At 46.3% G+C, this 18,345-nt stretch overlaps 1 protein-coding gene across 4 annotated transcripts in view; it reads left to right on the top strand.

Moving 5' to 3' along the window:
- The window catches only part of LOC137675689 (protein FAM219A), a 132,414-nt gene extending 122,700 nt beyond the window's left edge, over nucleotides 1-9,714 (top strand). The window contains exons 3-6 of one of the 4 annotated variants that reach the window (XM_068421859.1): nucleotides 3,551-3,653; nucleotides 7,833-7,913; nucleotides 8,284-8,338; nucleotides 9,556-9,714. In XM_068421859.1, the coding sequence (XP_068277960.1) occupies nucleotides 3,551-3,653; nucleotides 7,833-7,913; nucleotides 8,284-8,338; nucleotides 9,556-9,714 (398 nt within the window). The remainder of the gene's footprint in view (nucleotides 1-3,550; nucleotides 3,654-7,832; nucleotides 7,914-8,283; nucleotides 8,339-9,555) is intronic. The other 3 variants (XM_068421860.1, XM_068421861.1, XM_068421863.1) reach the window with 3 other exon arrangements.
- The last annotated feature ends 8,631 nt before the right edge of the window (nucleotides 9,715-18,345 follow it).

The following is an 18,345-nucleotide window of genomic DNA, read 5'->3' on the forward strand; positions in this document are numbered from 1 at the left end:
TTCTTCATTTGTTCTTGTATGTTCCATTTTCTCTGTATTTGCCAGGAGTGCCTGTTAACAACCCTTCCTTATTCTTCTGGTGCCTGAGAGTTGCCCAGAATTAGGTAGTTTCATAGGGTCAACATTGATTTTCCATCAAGCTGCATTGCCTTCCTGGAAGTTCACTGCACGTACTGGAACGCTGCAGGCAGCACAGGCAGTCCTGGACATGGAGAGCCTTTTCATAGCCAGTGCCAGAAACTGCTAAGTGCTGAGGACAAACTATGCCTATCCTCTCTGGTGGGGCCATGCCCACAATGTCTCAAGCTAAGCAGTGGCCTTGAGGCTGGGGGAGACATGCGGGAATGCAGGTCTCGTCTAAGTCCAGTGGGGAATACTTGACTACTGTACTGGAGAGTCTGGGATGACTCAGAAGGAAAGAGCATCTTAGCTTTTTATGCCCTGAGAATTTCCCAGTTGCATAGTTCCCAGGTTTCACACAAAGGTTAGCACAGTTGAGTCAGTGGAGGGTTGTGATCTTGGGATTCATGCTCATTTGGGTGTAGCATCAGCCAATATGAGACAGACTTTAAAGAAAAAATGCCATTTACTTATTGAGGGTAGGTTGTGGTTCCTTCTCTCACCTTCTCTTTACTGTGCTGGTTGATGTGTGTGATCGCAGCTTCTATAACTATTTTAATTTGTGAAATTACATATTTTTGTTAAAATGTTAGACCCCAAAAGTAACATCTTTAGAAGTGCCTAAATCAGTCACATTTCTAGAAGGAACTTAGGTACTTAGAGTTTGGGGCCCTGGCCTTCAAAGAAACATCTGGGGGCCAAAACCAAAAGAGCTGGAAGCCTGGGAAAGAGCTCGCTACCTAGAAATGGAGTTCACAAACTCCACCTGCTATGCCAGGAGGAAGCATTGAGCAGAAAATGGGTACTGAAAACTTCATTCCTCCATTCTGATGGACCTGATGGTTGGTGTGCTGGATTTTATAGCCCAGAATTACTTCAGGAGATTGGCACCCAAACAGATCCTTTGGGTGATGGTGGAAGTAACAGTAGTTCATAATACTTGTACAGCTCAGAAAGCAGCTTTCCTTGCCTCAGAGCCTGAAGTGACTCATGCGCATCTCCACCACCTTCTAGGAGCTTGTCCGAACACCCCAGGGGTAGACTTCCCATTCCTCCTGCTAGCCCTCACTTTTTGGCTACCAGGGACTCAGGATTCATAGCATCCAAGAGGGAGCTGAACTGTTGATTCATGCTTAAGGAATTTGGCTGGGGACATAGGCATGGATGTTCCTACCGCACTTACATTGCTTTGGGAATGTTCACTCCAAGCCACTAAATAAGAGAAAGAAGGAGTTAAATAGGAAATATTGCATTGTTCAGGCCCACACATTGCAATAGCCCTCAGTAAGAGCATAGAAATAGTCATGGGGAGACCTATTGGAGGAAAAAGACAATTAGCAAAAGTCCAGATTCATTGGCTGAATGAGTAATCTGAGTTGAAGAAGAGCATTAGTTCTTGTACTGAGCAGAGAGCGCCTGTCCATTTAAAAGGCTCAGGCAGGCCTTAACTGTCTTGACAGAAAATGAAACCTGTAACCTTATTTCTGAGTCAGGTACCTTTTGTGTATACAGCCTCTTAAAGTATTGGCAGCTTCTCAGTGCTGTGTATTTGTGGTCAGCACTGGACTTTCTGGTGTAGATGAATGGAAGTCGGTTTGTATTTAGGGCTGTAAACATTTGCCTCCATTAAACCCTGCTTTATCCCTCTGTGTCTGAATAGCGAAATTAATGTGGCCTGCAAAATACCAGCCTTTTTTTCTGGAGACGAAGATAACCAATGCATTTGCAAGTTCCATTCCTGAGAAATTGCTCTGATTTAAGGTTTTGACTTTGATCCTGTATCAGTCTCTCTGTTGCTCATGCCAGAGAGAGTTATTAGTCCTTTTCCCGCCAAGTTCAATGAGCATTTATTCACCTCTGCCGTCAGCAGGAGCAGGACCAGGCATGGTTTGTATGAGTACGTACTCTTCTCTGCAGGTTCCTCAGCCACGCTCATCACCACAATCTCTAAGCATTTCTGCTACTTATTTGTCCCTCAAAAAAGGCGGCCTTGGACATGTGTCCCCCTGCTCTTACCTGTGTGGAAAGGACAGAGTTGGCCCATCTTGCACTTACACACCCTGGTAGGCACACCACTTTCCCAAGACAAGTGGGAAAAGGTGCTTTTCTCTCCAAGAGAAAAAAAATATATCAGCACATTTCACACACCACAGGTGTGAATTTACTATTCAGGTTTCACAGGCGGCAGTCTGGTAAACCCCTATTATTCAGGCATGGCACAAAAATAGTTCCCAACATTTTCTCACACTCTGGAGAACATTTTTAACCGGGCCCTTTCCTGCCTTACTGGCTTTTCCCTGCAAGTCTTGCCTGGCGTTGCAGAATGAGATTGGGGCAGTTAGCTCAACTTTTGTGGCTAATTGCTAACTCAACCCGGTTGATTTCCCACAAGAAACAAGGAAGGACTTTGAATCAGAAAACTGAATATCAGTTTATATGATAACACATCATACATGGGCTCCTATCCCTGCTGGAGGCAGGGACGTATTAATACAGCACAAACACTGCATATCTGCAGAAGGCTTAGCTTTTGGACCTGAATTCTAGTTGTGATCCTGTGGTGAGGTGAGAAGTTATTAAGAGAAATAGTCTCTCCTAAATGAGAAGCTAATTTAAATCTCCTCTTGCACTGGATACGCAAAGAAAGCTCGATGTACTGTCCAAGTTTTAAGGTACATTTCAGCAGCAAGTAGAACAAGCTCTGAAAATTTAAGCAAACAATATGCTATTTAAAAATACAGCTGCAAAATGTTTCACTTTTTTTTTTTAAATAAAGAAAGCAAGCTCTCAAGAATCAACGTGAGATAAAAGAGAGAGACACACGGGGGACATCACAGTTTGCCAGGAAGAGAAGAAGGGAGGCAGCAACCTTTTCTGGTGTGAGATGTGTTAGTCTGTTGAGTTGCCATCCAGGGAAACGGTAATAACTTGGGCCTAGTGTCAAGCTAGGCTGGAGTAACACTAAATGTTGGTGTTGCTTTGATGGAGACACTTTTCTGTCCCCACTGGGCCCCTCAGTGGTGGCCTCAGTAGGAGGAGAAAAAGTAAAAGGATCAATTCCCTTGCCCAACACAAAGCACAGTTTTAGTGTCCATGTAGCAACCAGATGCAGATAGAGGCAAGGTCTCTGCCCTTTCTCTGCCCCAGCTGGTTCTCATCCAGAAGCTTCATGACCATCTTAGTGAGGCGTTGTCAAGAAGTTGCTGTGAGTCAGGGTATGTTAGCTTTAGTCCCTGGTGACCTTGTAGGCAATGGGACACAGCTCATCTGGCCTTTGCAGTGTCCCTGCTTGGGAGATGGAGAGCTCATGTCCTTTGCTATTAATTCTGCTATGCTTTTGCTGCTATCAAATCTGGGTTTCTGCAGCTGTATGGTGGCCAGCCAGGCTGTTGCCCTAATTTTGCTTTTCCCCTTTGTATCGCATATGCAGAGAAGCAGAGGGAGCTGGCTCGGAAGGGCTCCCTGAAGAATGGCAACATGGGAAGCCCAGTTAATCAGCAGCCCAAGAAGAACAACGTGATGGCACGAACAAGGTAAAGGACTGGAAAAGCACTCAGCTGTGCTCTAAGCTGCAATCCCTAATGACCTTAGGATGGACAAAGATGATGTTCATTGCTATTTGCCTACTGCCAAACACGCTGCGAGAGCAGTGATGGCCCTTCCCAGAGCTGGCAGGCCCAGATGCTCTGTGCTGTGTTGCATCCCATCCCCTGGGGAGATGCAGGGACAGCTGGGCCCAGGACTGGTGACAGTGCAGCCTGAAGAAGGCAGAGGCAGCCCAGCCTGGTCGAAATCAGGGGTTTGATATGGCTGTCTTGCATGTTCTGGGTAGCCTCACGTAGCACATAATCCTGCCAGCAGGAGAGTGTACGATGCTGCTTCATGTAATGCAAACTGGTTTAGAACTTAGTTCTGCCTTGGCTGCTTTTATCCCAGTAGTTCCCCTGTTCCTTTTTGATGATGACCCCTTCTCCATACTGATTGACTTAATAAAGGCTTGTGAATAATCCATCTCTGTGTGCTTTGCTATACACCTTCTCTGCACTTTGAACAGCATGGTCATACTTTGCTGGAGCTGCTTTGGCACATGTCTGTATGACAGTATCAGACAGTGCTACAAACTGCTGTAAAAAAAAAAATATGTTCTTGGCTGAATACTTTCTTTTAGAGTATTTCTATTTTTTCCATGCAAGCTTCAGTACAACAGTGTATCACTTACCTGCATTCAGGAGGAAGGAACCCCCCTGAGTCCATGGGATTGCACACTTTGCATGCTACTAGAAAGGTGTCAGTTTTTACTGGAGGATCTCACTTAGAATGACAGCAGAATCTGCATGAATGCTGGGTGTTTATTGATGAATGAGAAAGTTGCATGGATTACCATATATTAAGTAGAACAGAAGCTGCAGGTCAGAGCCTCTCTATATGCAACACAACTGACAGATGAGGTTCCTTGTTCACATTAATTCCCAAAACTCACAATAATAGTCATAAATCATGCCAGGACTTTGTCAAGTTTTATTTGTAAGCCCCTGTGATGTTGTTGGAATACACTGCTCACTGCTCTGTGTTTGGTTGTTGAGACCATATAAAGGAGCCAGGCCCTTAGTGGCAGCAAGAAATTCAGCAGATGCCCTCAGCTGGCTTTTCCATGCTTCTCCTTGTCTTCCAAATACAAGCTGGAAAAACTTGGTTTCTTTTGGCAATAGGCTGCACGCTAGCTTCCCAAGAGGAATGGTAGCAGATTTGCTGCTTGAGAAATTTAGAAACACTGAAATTAGTGAAGGAACATGGTAAGGGAGAGAAGATGGGATAAGTACAGGTGCCTGCCTGTAAATTTAGTGACTTCTGCTTGGAGAGGCTGCTGTTTCCAAGCTGCCGATGGAGTGATTTGGGTGGGGAAAGGCAGAGCAGTGACACCCATTGACAAAAGCTTTTGAACAGCCATCTCAGTTTTATTCCATTTATGGAGACCTGAGCACTGTTCAGAGGACATGTGGATGCCTCCACAGCCAAGCGAAGCCTGCTGGCAGTAGACTTGCTTTTCTTAGTTACTTTCCACACAGCTTTTAGAAGCATCCCTTGGGATCTGCAAAACAGAGGTTTGCAGCCATTGCTTTAATAGAAGATGTAGCCAAGCTCCATTGTTCCCATATGGCTGGGAGGTGTCTGGCACAGGTTCTCGCTGGCCCATGTCTCTTCATCTCCCAGCTCCCTTGGCTTTCTGGGAACCAAGCATCACCACAAGCACAGCCCTAGTAATACCTCAGAATGGTTTGGTCTGTCTTGCCATAGACAGGGCAACCCCGGGAAGGCAGAAATGCCACAAGCTTGTTCAAGCAGCTTCTTTTCACAAAATAATGGCTGCAGTACAATGAGAAATACTCCAGTGGGATACGCTGCAAAACGTCCAGGTTATGGTAGTTCTTTAAGTCTGAACTGTTGGCTTCCTCTGGTCTCTGCAGCAGGAGAATAAGCTAAAGCCATTTCCACTTTTTTAACAGTTCTGCTCTTCTCATCAAATATGTTTTCCTTAGTTCAGGCAAACCACATTGCCTCTCCTAGTCTCTACTCCACCTCCTCCTCCTCCTTCCCCAAGGCTTCTGTTCTTCTGTATTATCTGTATGAATTTCTGACATGCAGCCTCTAGTACCAGGTTGCCTTCACTATTCGGTCTTCTCCTGGGGCAGGGGCACAGCCAGCCTTAGAGGTGAAAGGATCTGAATCCATAACACGCTCAGTCTCCCTAATAGCAAATAAAATGTGAACAAGGTTGGGGTGATGCTGGCATACTCACTATGAGCACAGGCAGAGCCTACAACACCATTCGCACCACTTCCACACAGCCAGATATTGTAGCCCACTCTGAGGAGAACCTAAACTCAGATTTTTGTCATAACATATTTCATGTTAAGTGAGCAAAAACACCAAGACAAGAAGCTCATACTAGGACACCTGCAGATGAAAGCAGCTATGACTGCAATCTGTCTTTGTTCCAAGGACAGTGGGAAGCAAAAATAAGGACAATCAGGATGCGAGGGAAAGATTTAGATCAGGGGCAAAAATATTATCACAGTTTTTGTCTGTTGCAGAACAATTGAAGTTCTGTGTTATTAAGAAAAAAGACATTTCTCAAGAAAAAGATGATGTGAATTTTTTTTAATCAATTAAATAGCACCACAAAGGGCTCTTCTCCTAGATCCCCTGATAGTGCTTTTTTCACTCATGATACAGTAACAATTGTCAGTGAGTATATATGGAGCACTGACTTGAAAAATGGAGAGCAAGCATGGAAGTCAGTACTTATGTGTGTGAGCAAGCTGCTGTTGCCAGATCACAGCTTCAGTTTTAGTTCCAGACATCTTGCTTCTTGACTTCCTTCCTACATGCTTTAGGAGCAGTGTCTCAGTGCTATGGGAAGAGGTACTGAATTTTGCATATGGATCCCATTTTCTCCAGTTCCCTGGTGTTGCAGGTTGGAAATTCTGCATCAGTTTTAAAATTCATTTATTTAATCTTGCGTTTCAATGAACACAATAAGAAAATACAACTAGTCGTGAGCCTATACATCTGCTTTGTGATAACATTTGATATATTTTACTCTCCCTGAGCCTGCAGGCCTCTGTATTGCTAAAATTGTAATGGCTTCCTGAAATTTTCTAAGCAGAAGCAGAAGAACATTGCAGGTGGTTAGAGTGCAGTTGGAGCATGCATGAGATGGATTATCATCTTTAGATTTATATTTTCTAAACTCTTAGTAAAGCATCATTGTGCATCATTGTGTGTTGTTAAAGACCAGTTCTTCATTTGGGAGACAACCTGAGTTAACCCACTGAACAAGGAGATTTTCATCAGTCTTACTGTTCCCACCTGCTGAATGTAGAATCTCCTTCCATTTGCTTGGTTTGGTTGATCTTATTTTAAATATGAACCAAAGTCTTTGTGCAGTTTTGCGGATGAAAGAACTCTGTTGTGAACTGGATACCATTGAATTAATGTATTTTCCTTATCCTAGAAGCTCTGAAGCCTGTATTCCATTACACAAACTCTCTCAGGCAATTAAAGGTGCAAAGTCGTCATCAGCCTTTGCAATACTTCTGATGAAGTGAAAGTCATCATAAAGTAATGGGATTTTAAAAGTTCTGTCTGACTGGGCTCTTACGCTGCACCCACCAGCTCATATTTCTCATATTACTAAATTTAGGAGCGAGACCTCAGAAGTGATGTGTTGTGGGGGCTGGGTAGGGACTCATGCAGAAAGACCAAATCCCTGATTTCCAATAGTAGAATAGTAGGAGCACCAAGCCTCTGCCTTCCCCTAGCCTCCTTCTCCCATTTACTTATTGCTAGTGTCATGTACACATTGCTAGGGAAAAAAAAGCAACACAAAAATGAGCAATCTGATACGACAAGCAGTGCTAGCTGAACAGGTTCACCAGATTGAAGTGTGGAGTGTCCCAACTGTTTTTTCTTCCAGGGAGGAGTGTGTTCCCAAGGCATGTCCAGTGTTCATCCCTGTGAAACTGCTCTGAGCTACCCAGAGACACATCCCACTTCCTCTGAATTGCACCAATTTAAATGTCTTCACCAATAAGGGAGGACTTGCAAGGAAGTGAAACGGGGAAAGCCTAACTATCATATGGCTTTGCTCTAGACTATGTGTGGTACTGAGCTTTACTGTGTGGTTAATGGACAACATTTAATTATTTCAGGCTCGTCGTTCCCAATAAGGTCTATTCGTCATTAGATCAGAGTCCAGATGAAAAGCCACTGGTAGCTCTGGATACGGACAGGTATGCAAAGCATTAATAAGATGATATATATATTACGGTGCAAGCAAGTTTTCATGCCAGAGTGCAGCACTGAAGCTAATTCCTGCTGAAACTGCTCTTGCAGGCCACTTGCGCTCTTCCTTGCTGTGCCCTTCGGCGTATGCCGTAATGAGTTTGTGTGTGTAAACAAGTAGGAAGAGACGTGAGTAAAGAGCACTTTGATGGAAAGGTCTGAGGGTCGCAGATGAAAGTTGCTCTCCAGACTCCCTTGATGTAACTTCTCTGTGCCTAAAGTACAACTTCACAGCATGAGAAAGATAGGGCTAACCAGGGAATACAGATCTCTCTAACTGTTGTTTCCTTCTTTGCTGTATCTTGTCCTTCCCTGCAGTGATGATGACTTTGACATGTCCAGATATTCCTCCTCGGGATACTCATCAGCTGAGGTGAGTTATACTCTTTCCTGCCATCCTTGCCATGAATGCTAATAGTAGAGCAGCCAGAAACTACTTAGGGTGGCCTTGTGCTGCCAGAAACAGCTCTGCAAGGAATTTACCAGTGGTGTAGATTCTGTGATCCTGGAAGGGGCCATGGCAGAAACTGTGTCATGTTTCTTTCTTCCCTGGTGATCCAGTTGGCTCTGTCCCCACACTTCCATGGCACAGACACAGATCTGCCCATCAGCTGTTTTCACAGATACCTTTGGCTTTACTCAAGCTTTTCCCAGTTCTGCTCAGTCCTGCAGAACATCACATGTTGGCCCATGTGATGAAAAAGCTTCAACTCATCTATCACAGCAGCTCAGCAACTGTCTGCTTGCCAAGGACACAAATAAAGGATCTGAGGGTGTGCTGTGATTTCCAGTTCTTGTGGGGGTCAGGGTCACCCACTGTGTGTTTCCTTGGAGCACCAGAAATTCCAGGGAGGACTTGCAGATATAAGCTCTTGCTGTTTCAAAGAGAAAAGGCAGGGAAGCTCAGGCTTGTTAATCCCTCTGCATTGCTTCTGAATATATTCCCAAGCTGTTTTGTGAATTAGTTGTTCAGACTCTGGCTACTGCTTCTGTGGGATTTGACTTTACATCCAGGGTGCTGAGCAGCCATTCTGCACACAAGCCGCTGGGAACTCTTCCCCCTTGTATCCCTTCTTTGGGCAAAACACCTCTGAAATGCAGAAAAACGGCCAAGAGCAGGGACCAGATCAAATTATCTGGGCCACCTCTGGGCCCTGATAAAGTGTTGTTCACACAGATCTGGCTAGACAGCACTTGAATCCAAGATTACAAAAAGCCAAGAGGCTTTACCACCTTTCAACTTCTATAGTTCCCCAGACTGAGAGGAGGGACTGCCCAGTTGCCAGTCAGTTTATTATAATTATTATTCCATTACTTTAAATGAGGACTTGTCTTCATGGAAAGATTATTCCAGAATAAAATAGTGTATCGACTTGCTACTCTGGAATATCTCACTCTAGATATTCCTATTCTGGAAGAAGTTAGAACAACAGAAGGCAATCCTCACCTGTGGTCAAAAACTGGGACTCTTTCATTGATGGGACAGCTGCTAATCATAGGGAAATATATTCCAGAATAAGGGACCTCCTTCCTCTTCCAACCATCAGAAAGAAGTCTCAAGTGTTTGACTGTTTGTCTCTCTGTCTGTAGCAGATCAACCAAGACTTGAACATCCAACTGCTAAAGGATGGGTACCGGTTAGATGAGATCCCAGATGATGAGGACCTCGACCTAATCCCCCCTAAATCGGTCAACCCTACCTGCATGTGTTGCCAAGCCACCTCCTCCACCACCTGTCACATCCAGTAGTGAGGCCAGCAGGCTGTGATCAGTGCTTTCCACTATAACTGTAAAACTTAACAGCCATTGCTTCCTCCTATGGTAGGACATGCACCTCTTTGTGTTCATGGAGCCAGGAGAAACCAAAAAATTCATTTTATGATTGGTTAATAAGTTATTGTAAACTATGTTTAAACAAAAGAGAAGTTGCTCAAAGTGGCAGGCAGTTCCTGGCAGAACTGACTGGTCTGGAGAGCAAATGCAGGAGGGTCCAGAGATAACTCCTTGGTTTGCGTAGGCACTGGAGATGTTTTGTAAAGTGTCTGTTCCAGAATGGGAAGGGTCAGATGGGGCTGCAGTTACTCCTGCCCACCAAAAACAATCCATCTACAAGATCAGGGGTGAGTCTGAGGTGTCAAGGGGTTTTACCTGTGGGAGGAGGTCAGTTCTTAATTCATTCACTAAACCTGATTCATTTGCATAACCAAAATTAACCATAACCGGGGCACAGGAATGGGAATGGAGCAGGGCATCTTTTCTTATGGCAAGGCTAGCCAGGACTAGCATGACACAATTCATTCACTTGCGAAGAGAACAAATAGGTGGCATTTCGCTGTGAGTCAGTACTAGCTAGAGCTGTTGTGTCACATATCCAATGCAATCTGTCCTTAGCTCTACATTAAATTATCACCAAACACATCAGATTCAATCTGCAATCCATCCATGCTCTTCAGGGATTCAGTCCTTGCCTGAGAATATCATACTTCTGAGTTCAGGCCAGTCATGTATACTGACTTAAGCCTATACTTCATTCCTGTGAGACCCATCTGCTTCCAAAAATCTTAAAGTTTGTTCAACTAAGAAAAAATGAGTCCTGCACAAGACAGGACTAGAGCTGTGCAGTCTGAAGGTCAGTGCCAGAAAAGCTAGTCGAAGAAAGCACATTTTTACAGAGCTTGGCTGTTGATATTCTCGACACTGCGTCTCTTGGTGCCTGTGGGAGAGATTTGTTAACGCTGAAGGCATCTCTGTGCTGGTGTCAGACTTTAGGGGGGTTTTCAGCAACAGCAGGATTATGAACAGCTTCAGCTGAAAAAAACCCATGAGAGGAAACTACTGTTTATCCCATCTCTGCCCACTTGTGAACCAGGCTTGGTCTGTGTTAGAGATGTCCCATGTCAGGAGCAATTGTGTTTATTTGGTGCTGGAAGAGTCGGGAAACCTGGCATTACATTAGGTGGCTGTACTGAATTGCCAGTTCACCAGCAGATTGTTTTGAATGCAAAATTATTTCTGGAATTAGTAAACGTCCTCTCCCTAGCCAGTCTTACACTGCTGGCTTCAGCATATGCAGGACTCAGGTGACGGATGGGCTGGCATTTTTCTCGGAGATGAAATCTTTTGCCACAGGCATGTCTGTGTGTTTTCCTGCTCTGCCAGGAGGAAGGACCGCCTGCCTTGTGGCAGTGCTTGCTTTAGAGCCTGGGAAAAGGAGAAAGCGAAAGGAAATTCTGAGCTTCCCATCAGAATTCCCCTGAGTCACAAGACAGAGCCTGAGCTCCACCCCAAAGGACAGATTCCCTGTCTGAAATCTTCACGTAGTGAGCTGAGTCTTTAGGAAGTCCTCTTCATGATCAGGAGGATACTTATTTAACATCATGGGTTTTCACTCTGTTCAGTGCAAGGCCCACTGTCATCCACAGCATGAGCAAAAGAGCAGGCACACAGGACTCCTGGACTTTATTATTCACTAGCTGTCTGTGGGCAACCATTAAAGCTGTGTTTGCCCCCCCTCCCTAAAACAGGGCACTGCCACCCTGGCTCCAGGCCACAGAAAGAGGACTGAGCAGTGCTGTTTCCTGAGCATCCCTGCCTTCTCGTGCAGAAGTGCTGGTTAACTTGCCAACTCCTCTAAGAAGAGAGCTCAAGATCAGTGCATCCCTATGAGTAAGAAAGAAATCAAGCAAAGGGGGCAGGAGACCTGAGTGTACGAGCAAAGAGCTTCTGACAAAACTGAAATGGAAGAAGGAAGTCTACAGAAATGTGGAAAAAGGGACAGGCTACTTGGGAGGAATACAGGAAGGTTGTCAGAGTATGCAGGGAGGCGACAAAGAAGGCCAAGGCCCGCTTAGAAATAAATCTGGCAAGGGACATCAAAGACAACAAGAAGGGCTTCTTCAAGTACAGCAGTAGCAAAAGGAAGACTAGGGAAAACGTGGGCCCACTGCTGAATGAGGAGGGTGCCCTGGTGACGGAGGATGCAGAGAAGACAGAGTTACTGAATGCCACCTTTGCCACAGTCTTTACTACTAAGGCCTGCCCTCAAGAATACCAGACACTGGAGGTACAAGAGAAAGTCTGGAGAAAGGAAGACTTTCCCTTGGTTTAGGAGGATCAAGTTAGAGATCATTTAGACAAACGGGACACCCACAAATCTATGGGCCCCAATGGGATGCATCCACGAGTGTTGAGGGAGCTGGAAGATGTTATTGCCAAGCCACTCTCTATCATTTTTGAAAGGTCATGGAGAACAGGAGAGGTTCCTGAGGACTGGAGGAAGGCCAATGTCACTCCAGTCTTTAAAAAGGGTAAGAAGGAGGACTCAGGCAATTACAGGCTGGTCAGCCTCACCTCCATCCCTGGAAAGGTGATGGAACAGCTCATTCTGGATGCCATCTCTAAGCATGTGGAGGAAAAGAAAGTTATCAGGAGTAGTCAACATGAATTCACCAAGGGGAAATCATGCTTGACCAATCGATGGCCTTCTATGATGACATGACTGGCTGGGTTGATGAGGGGAGAGCAGTGGATGTTATCTACCTTGACTTCAGCAAGGCTTTTGACACTGTCTCCCATAACATCCTCATAGGAAAGCTCAAGAAGTGTGGCTTAGATGAGTGCACAGTGAGGTGGATCGAGAACTGGCTGAATGACAGAGCCCAGAGGGTTGTGATCAGCGGTGCTGAGTCTAGTTGGAGGCCTGTGGCTAGTGGTGTTCCCCAGGGTCAGTACCGGGACCGGTCCTGTTTAACTTATTCATCAATGACCTGGATGAAGGAAAAGAGTGTACACTCAGCAAGTTTGCTGATGACACAAAACTGGGAGGGATGGCCGATACACCAGAAGGCTGTGCTGCCATTCAGCGAGACCTGGACAGGCTGGAGAGCTGGGCGGAGAGGAATCTCATGAAGTTCAACAAAGGCAAGTGTAGGGTCCTGCACCTTAAGAGGAATAAGCCCATGCACCGGTACAGGTTGGGGGCTGATCTACTGGAAAGCGTCTCTGCAGAGAAGGACCTGGGAGTCCTGGTGGACAAGTTCACCATGAGCCAACAATGTGCCCTTGTGGCCAAGAAGGCCAATGGTATCCTGGGGTGCATTAGGAAGAGTGTGGCCAGCAGCTCGAGGGAGGTTCTCCTCCCCCTCTACACTGCCCTAGTGAAGCCACACCTGGAGTACTGTGTCCAGTTCTGGGCCCCCCAGTTCAAGAAAGACAAGGAACTACTGGAGAGAGTCCAGCAGAGGGCTACGAAGATGATCAGAGGACTGGAGCATCTCTCTTATGAGGAGGGGCTGAGAGAGCTGGGTCTGTTCAGCTTGGAGAAGAGAAGACTGAGAGGGGATCTTATCAACACTTACAAATACCTTAGGGGTGGGTGTCAAGAGGAGGGGACCAGACTCTTCTCAGTGGTGCCCAGTGACAGGACAAGGGGCAATGGGCACAAGCTGAAACATGGGAAGTTCCATCTGAATATGAGGAAGAACTTCTTTACTTTGAGGGTGACAGAGCACTGGAACAGGCTGCTCAGGGAGGTTGTGGAGTCTCCTTCTCTGGAGATATTCAAAACCTGCCTGGACGCAACCCTGTGCAACATGCTCTAGGTGATCCTGCTTTGGCAGGGGGTTGGACTAGATGATCTCCAGAGGTCCCTTCCAACCCTTAACCATTCTGTGATTCTGTGATTCTGTGTTTCTCAGTTGAATTCCTCTCCCCTTCTCATCACCTAGTAATGCTGAGAGGGAATATTTCCAAAATGTTTCTAAAGAAGCACAAAGCATCAGGTCCCCAAGTCTTCACTTCTTCCTTCGTGTGCCTGCTTTCCTCTCCAGTGCTAACTCAGGTGTGGGGTTAGCAACTTGTCTGGAGGCGGGGGGGAAGAGCTCTAACAACACTGTGTAGGGAGAAAAGATAAAAGGGAAAAAGCATTCCTTAAGGAGTCTTTTTTAAAATGGAGAATGTAGTCAAAATCTAACAGAAACCCCATAGTCAGACCTAATCCTATAGGACATGGCCAAGTCTCTTTAAATGTTCACTCTTCTAAAGCAGGACTTTGCAGTTCAGCATTGGTACCATGCAACATCTTCATCGCATTTATCCTCCTGGGTCAGTCTCTGTGCCTTCCAGCTGGGCTGCACACACTCAGCCTTTTCCACAGCCCTTGCTCAGATCAGAGCATTTCGGTGTGCCTGCTAGAGCAACGAGGCATCTGTTTACATGGGTCAGCCTTGGGAGACTGCAAGTCCCACAGGTCTCTGTCATGCTGCTATCATGTTCAAAGACAGAATGAAGCTTGCTGAGACTGTACCTCCCAGGGCTAACGCCTCCCCTCTGAAGGACAGCCCTTCCCTGATAACCACTGCCCCATGGCACCACGACCAAGTCCTTTTATTGCCCCTATTGCTGGTTTTTGCCTGCCATGTGCCCTGAAGCATTCCCCAACCCTGCAACCCTGTAACTGCCCTCAGCCCTTTGCATTGTGTGATGTGCACCTGCTTCCAGCACAACCCTTTAGGGTCCCTGGGAGGGAAGGAGATGAATTTAAATGTTAACTACACCCAGTGCTTCCTCCAAATACAGACAGAAGCACAAGCCAAGTGTTTTTCACTGCACACAGAAGGAGTTAGTAGCACAAATAGCTGTTTTGGCATGACAGTACAGGACCATAAAATGGCAATTTTTTTGGCTTCTCCTCTCTATGCTTTGTGTTCATATACTTTATTAGGGGAATAAAGTAGAAAGGGTGGGGAAAAGTAGTTACCTGTGTAGGGTCATTATCAGGAAGGCTGAATGGATTAAGGCAATGCACGCGTGGCTATCATAGAAAATTGACCACTAACCCTTCTGAACTGTAGTCCCTTAAGCAGGTTATGACCATGGGGCATGTTTGTTGGCTTGTTATGGAATATGATGGATGGCCTGGCGGTATGTATTAACCGCAAATTGGGCTGGCTCTCCCTATCTGGTCTCATGTTCAGACCTTTGCTTCAGCCAGAAGGTTTTCCTTGTGCCCTCATCGGAGGTTATGCTGTGGTGACTTCCCAGGAAGGTGTATAGATACGTGGCCATTCTGGCACTGCTCTCCTTAAACCAGTCTCTGCTGCCATGGCCCAGAGAAGGCAAAAGCAAAGAACATGGACCCTGACTCTGTGTCGCAGCATTATAAAGCCCTAAAATCTGCAGAGCTGCTGGGCACTCTCCTAACTGCAGATTGCTTGCAATAAAGCAAATCGTTCCTTGTTCCAGTCTTTGCACCAAACCAGATGATCTTCTCAGGCCCCATTTTCAGTCCAAAGTCGTACAGAATACCAAGGGGAGGAGCGCCACAGAGTATGAAAGGCTGCACTGCTGTCCATCTAAATTACCATGCAAATAGGATAGCTTCTTTATATTGATGCTGGTGCCTCCACAAAGGAATTCACATTTGATGCTTCCTAAAGCCAGAGTGGCTTTTTGTTAGGATTTTATGTAATGTTAGTCATCAAATTACCTGAGTTTAAGCAAATCCTTTCCTTTTATCAGGTGTTAATTTTGCCCTTTAATGTGAGCTGACTTTGGACTCCAGGGTCTCAGCACTCAACTCTCTCTCTGCAGTCTGCAAACTCCCTATTTCCAGATGTCTGTGTGAGGGGGAATATCCTCCTAGTGTTGAGGAAGATCTCTAGAGAGGATGATCTAGTCTGCTTTTCTGGTGGTTGTATAATAACCTTTGGCTGAAAGAAGGCTGATGTCCAGGCAACCATTCCAAAGGCTCATTTGATGTCTTATCAGACATATCTTGAAGCCAACCCTTGGAAGAGCCACTGGATCATATCTGACATTGCTGCATGTCTATCCCCAACATGTACACTTGGCCATTGGGTCTGCTATTCTGTTCTGTCTGTCTTGCCTGCAGATGCCTTGCGACTGCAAAAGCAGGCAGCCAAGCCTGCTGTGCAGGCTTCAAAAGGGACTTCAGGATGCTGTGCTCCCCCATGGACAGGATGGACTCGGCTGCTTCTGGTTTGGCTCTCTGGCTCCTTTCTCAAAAGGAGGCACCTGCTCTGCTCAGCTGTGTGCTGGCTGACACATTGGTCTGTGATCCTGAGCAGAATCCTTTCCTCTCCATGAGTCCTCGGGCTGGCCTGCAAGCTGTACAATGGCATGCAGGAGGCTTGAAAAGTACAGCACTCTGTATGTGGCTCAACAGAAACATGAAGATGCTTTTGAAGTAAGGAAGGACTCAGCTGGGCACCAAATGGAACAACAGGAAAAGGAAAACAAGCAGTAACTAGAAAGATTGCCAAGTGCTGTCTTGGCCTAGGGCAGATCCCAGTTGTCTGAGTTAATCTATCTCAGTACAGTGCTGATACTAGCAGGAAGCAAAGCTCACTTTCAGATGCACACACCAGAAACACCGTGTCCCCGAGCTGGCACCACAGCCGAATACTACTGCAGAGAGTCTGCTGGGCAGAAATGAGAACTGGGGTCCCTTGCTGCTGTTGGCACATGCTACATGTTTGCTCTAACCTCAGGCAAGCCACATCCCCCCTTGATGTCCATTCCCTTCTGCAGCACAGGATGCAAAAAGCATGCTATAGAAGTTTTACGCGTATTTTCAAAGTGCTACAAAGAACAGCAACACAACTCTGCTTTCCCTCTGTTTACCACCTTCTGATGTTGCTTGCATGTGCCAGAAGGCTGTGGGGTGGAGGTTAGTAGAGAGATTAAACATCTTTGGGGGCAGATGTTTGGCAAGGATGTGTTTCCCAGTTATTTGGCAGCTGGCTCTTGCACAACTGGCTTCTCAATCTGCATGCTGCCACAGAGAATATGTAAGAAGATTTGGTGGCCCAACAGCACCATCCCCTACTAGTGGAGTTAAGGAACTTAGGAGTGCAACTGGGATAGTGAGTGCTGATGGGAGGGAAGAGAGCATTGAAGGGCTCCTTTGGGATATTCCCACAACAGTTTCGTACTCTTACTTTTAGCATCCATGTAATGATCTGAGGGTATAAACTGGCACTTTTGCCTGGGCTTTTCCTTTACTTTATCATTCTCCCTTAAAGCTCACACGGGGTATGTCCTCTTACCTAGAATGAAGCAGGCTTTGTCACCTGGCTGCTGCTTGGCTCAGCAAGCACAGGCTACATGTGCCACTGTAAATATTCCCTGGCTTTGACCTCTACCACCCTTCAGAGATGACTTTTCACATCACCCTCCTATTTCTACTTCTCATGGCTCAAAAGAAACATCTGCATAGACGGGCAGTGCCACAGGGCAAGCTGGACTAGGTTGAGCCTAAGGGGAAGGCACGGGAAGGTGTTCATTTTAAGGTGCTTTTCACCTCTAGGAGAACATGGCATCCTTGTCACTTCCTTTCAAGGCTTTCCTGTGTGAGGGATTGCTCCAAACCTTGAACCACATCTCATCAGACAAACCCACCTCTGTTACAGGGCCACAGAAGCCCTGAAGCAGAAGGGCCAGCAACTTAGCATAGAGGAAGAGGTTGTGACCTGGGATTACCTACAGAAGATTAATGCCAGACTAACCAGGTGCAGGTTTCTCACAGGGGCTGGGACCCATATTTTAAGTCCCTGTATTGTGCAGCTGAGCTGCTACATCGCTTCCAAAAAAATTACAGCTACATCCCCTCCTTTGGCCCCCTTGACATTGGTGGCAATCCCAGGATGACAGCAGCTAAATGCTGCCTGACTGAGCACTCCTCTGACAGTTTACTGAGAAGGCAAAAGCCGAGGACCAATTGAGATTACATGGAGCAGAGCACCATGGCCCACACAACTGTGCAGCAAGCCATGTCGCAGAGTGGCATGGGCACCAGCAGGACAGGCTGCAGCTTTCCATGGTGCCTGCAGAGAGCAGCTCTTCCCATTGCTTCCCAGACCCAGTTGCCAGCAGAAACTGGTTGTGGCACCGAGCCTTCCTCTTTCTGTAAAAAGCTGCTCCAGCAAAAGATGGATTTGCTCCTGGAAGGAGCCCATCTCACTGGTTGTGCCTGGTCTGTGGATCCATTCCATAGTAACAAATGGTGATACAGGTGGTAGGATTGCATCAGGGAGTGGAAGGTACAAAAGAAGCCTCATTAAAATGTGACTGTCTCAGACATGTCACTGGAAACCAGCACAGTAGGCACCAGGAAAAGGCCACCAAAAGGCCATGCTGAGATAAGTCCCATTATATGCCGAGATGTTTGCCCTCCCAGAGCAGCATTTCTCCCCTAGTTGCCCATCCAGCTGCCCCAGATGAGCTCACTGGGAAGAACTGCTCTCCACCTGGGCTGCCTTCTCCCTTCTGCACTGATCACAAAAGAGCTGCGACTCCATTTGTTACCCACCTTCCTCAAGTCCCCGTGATTTGGGAGACATAAAGTTTGTTGGGAGATGT

Source organism: Nyctibius grandis, chromosome W, assembly GCF_013368605.1.
Source record: "Nyctibius grandis isolate bNycGra1 chromosome W, bNycGra1.pri, whole genome shotgun sequence".
Lineage (NCBI taxonomy): Eukaryota > Metazoa > Chordata > Aves > Nyctibiiformes > Nyctibiidae > Nyctibius > Nyctibius grandis.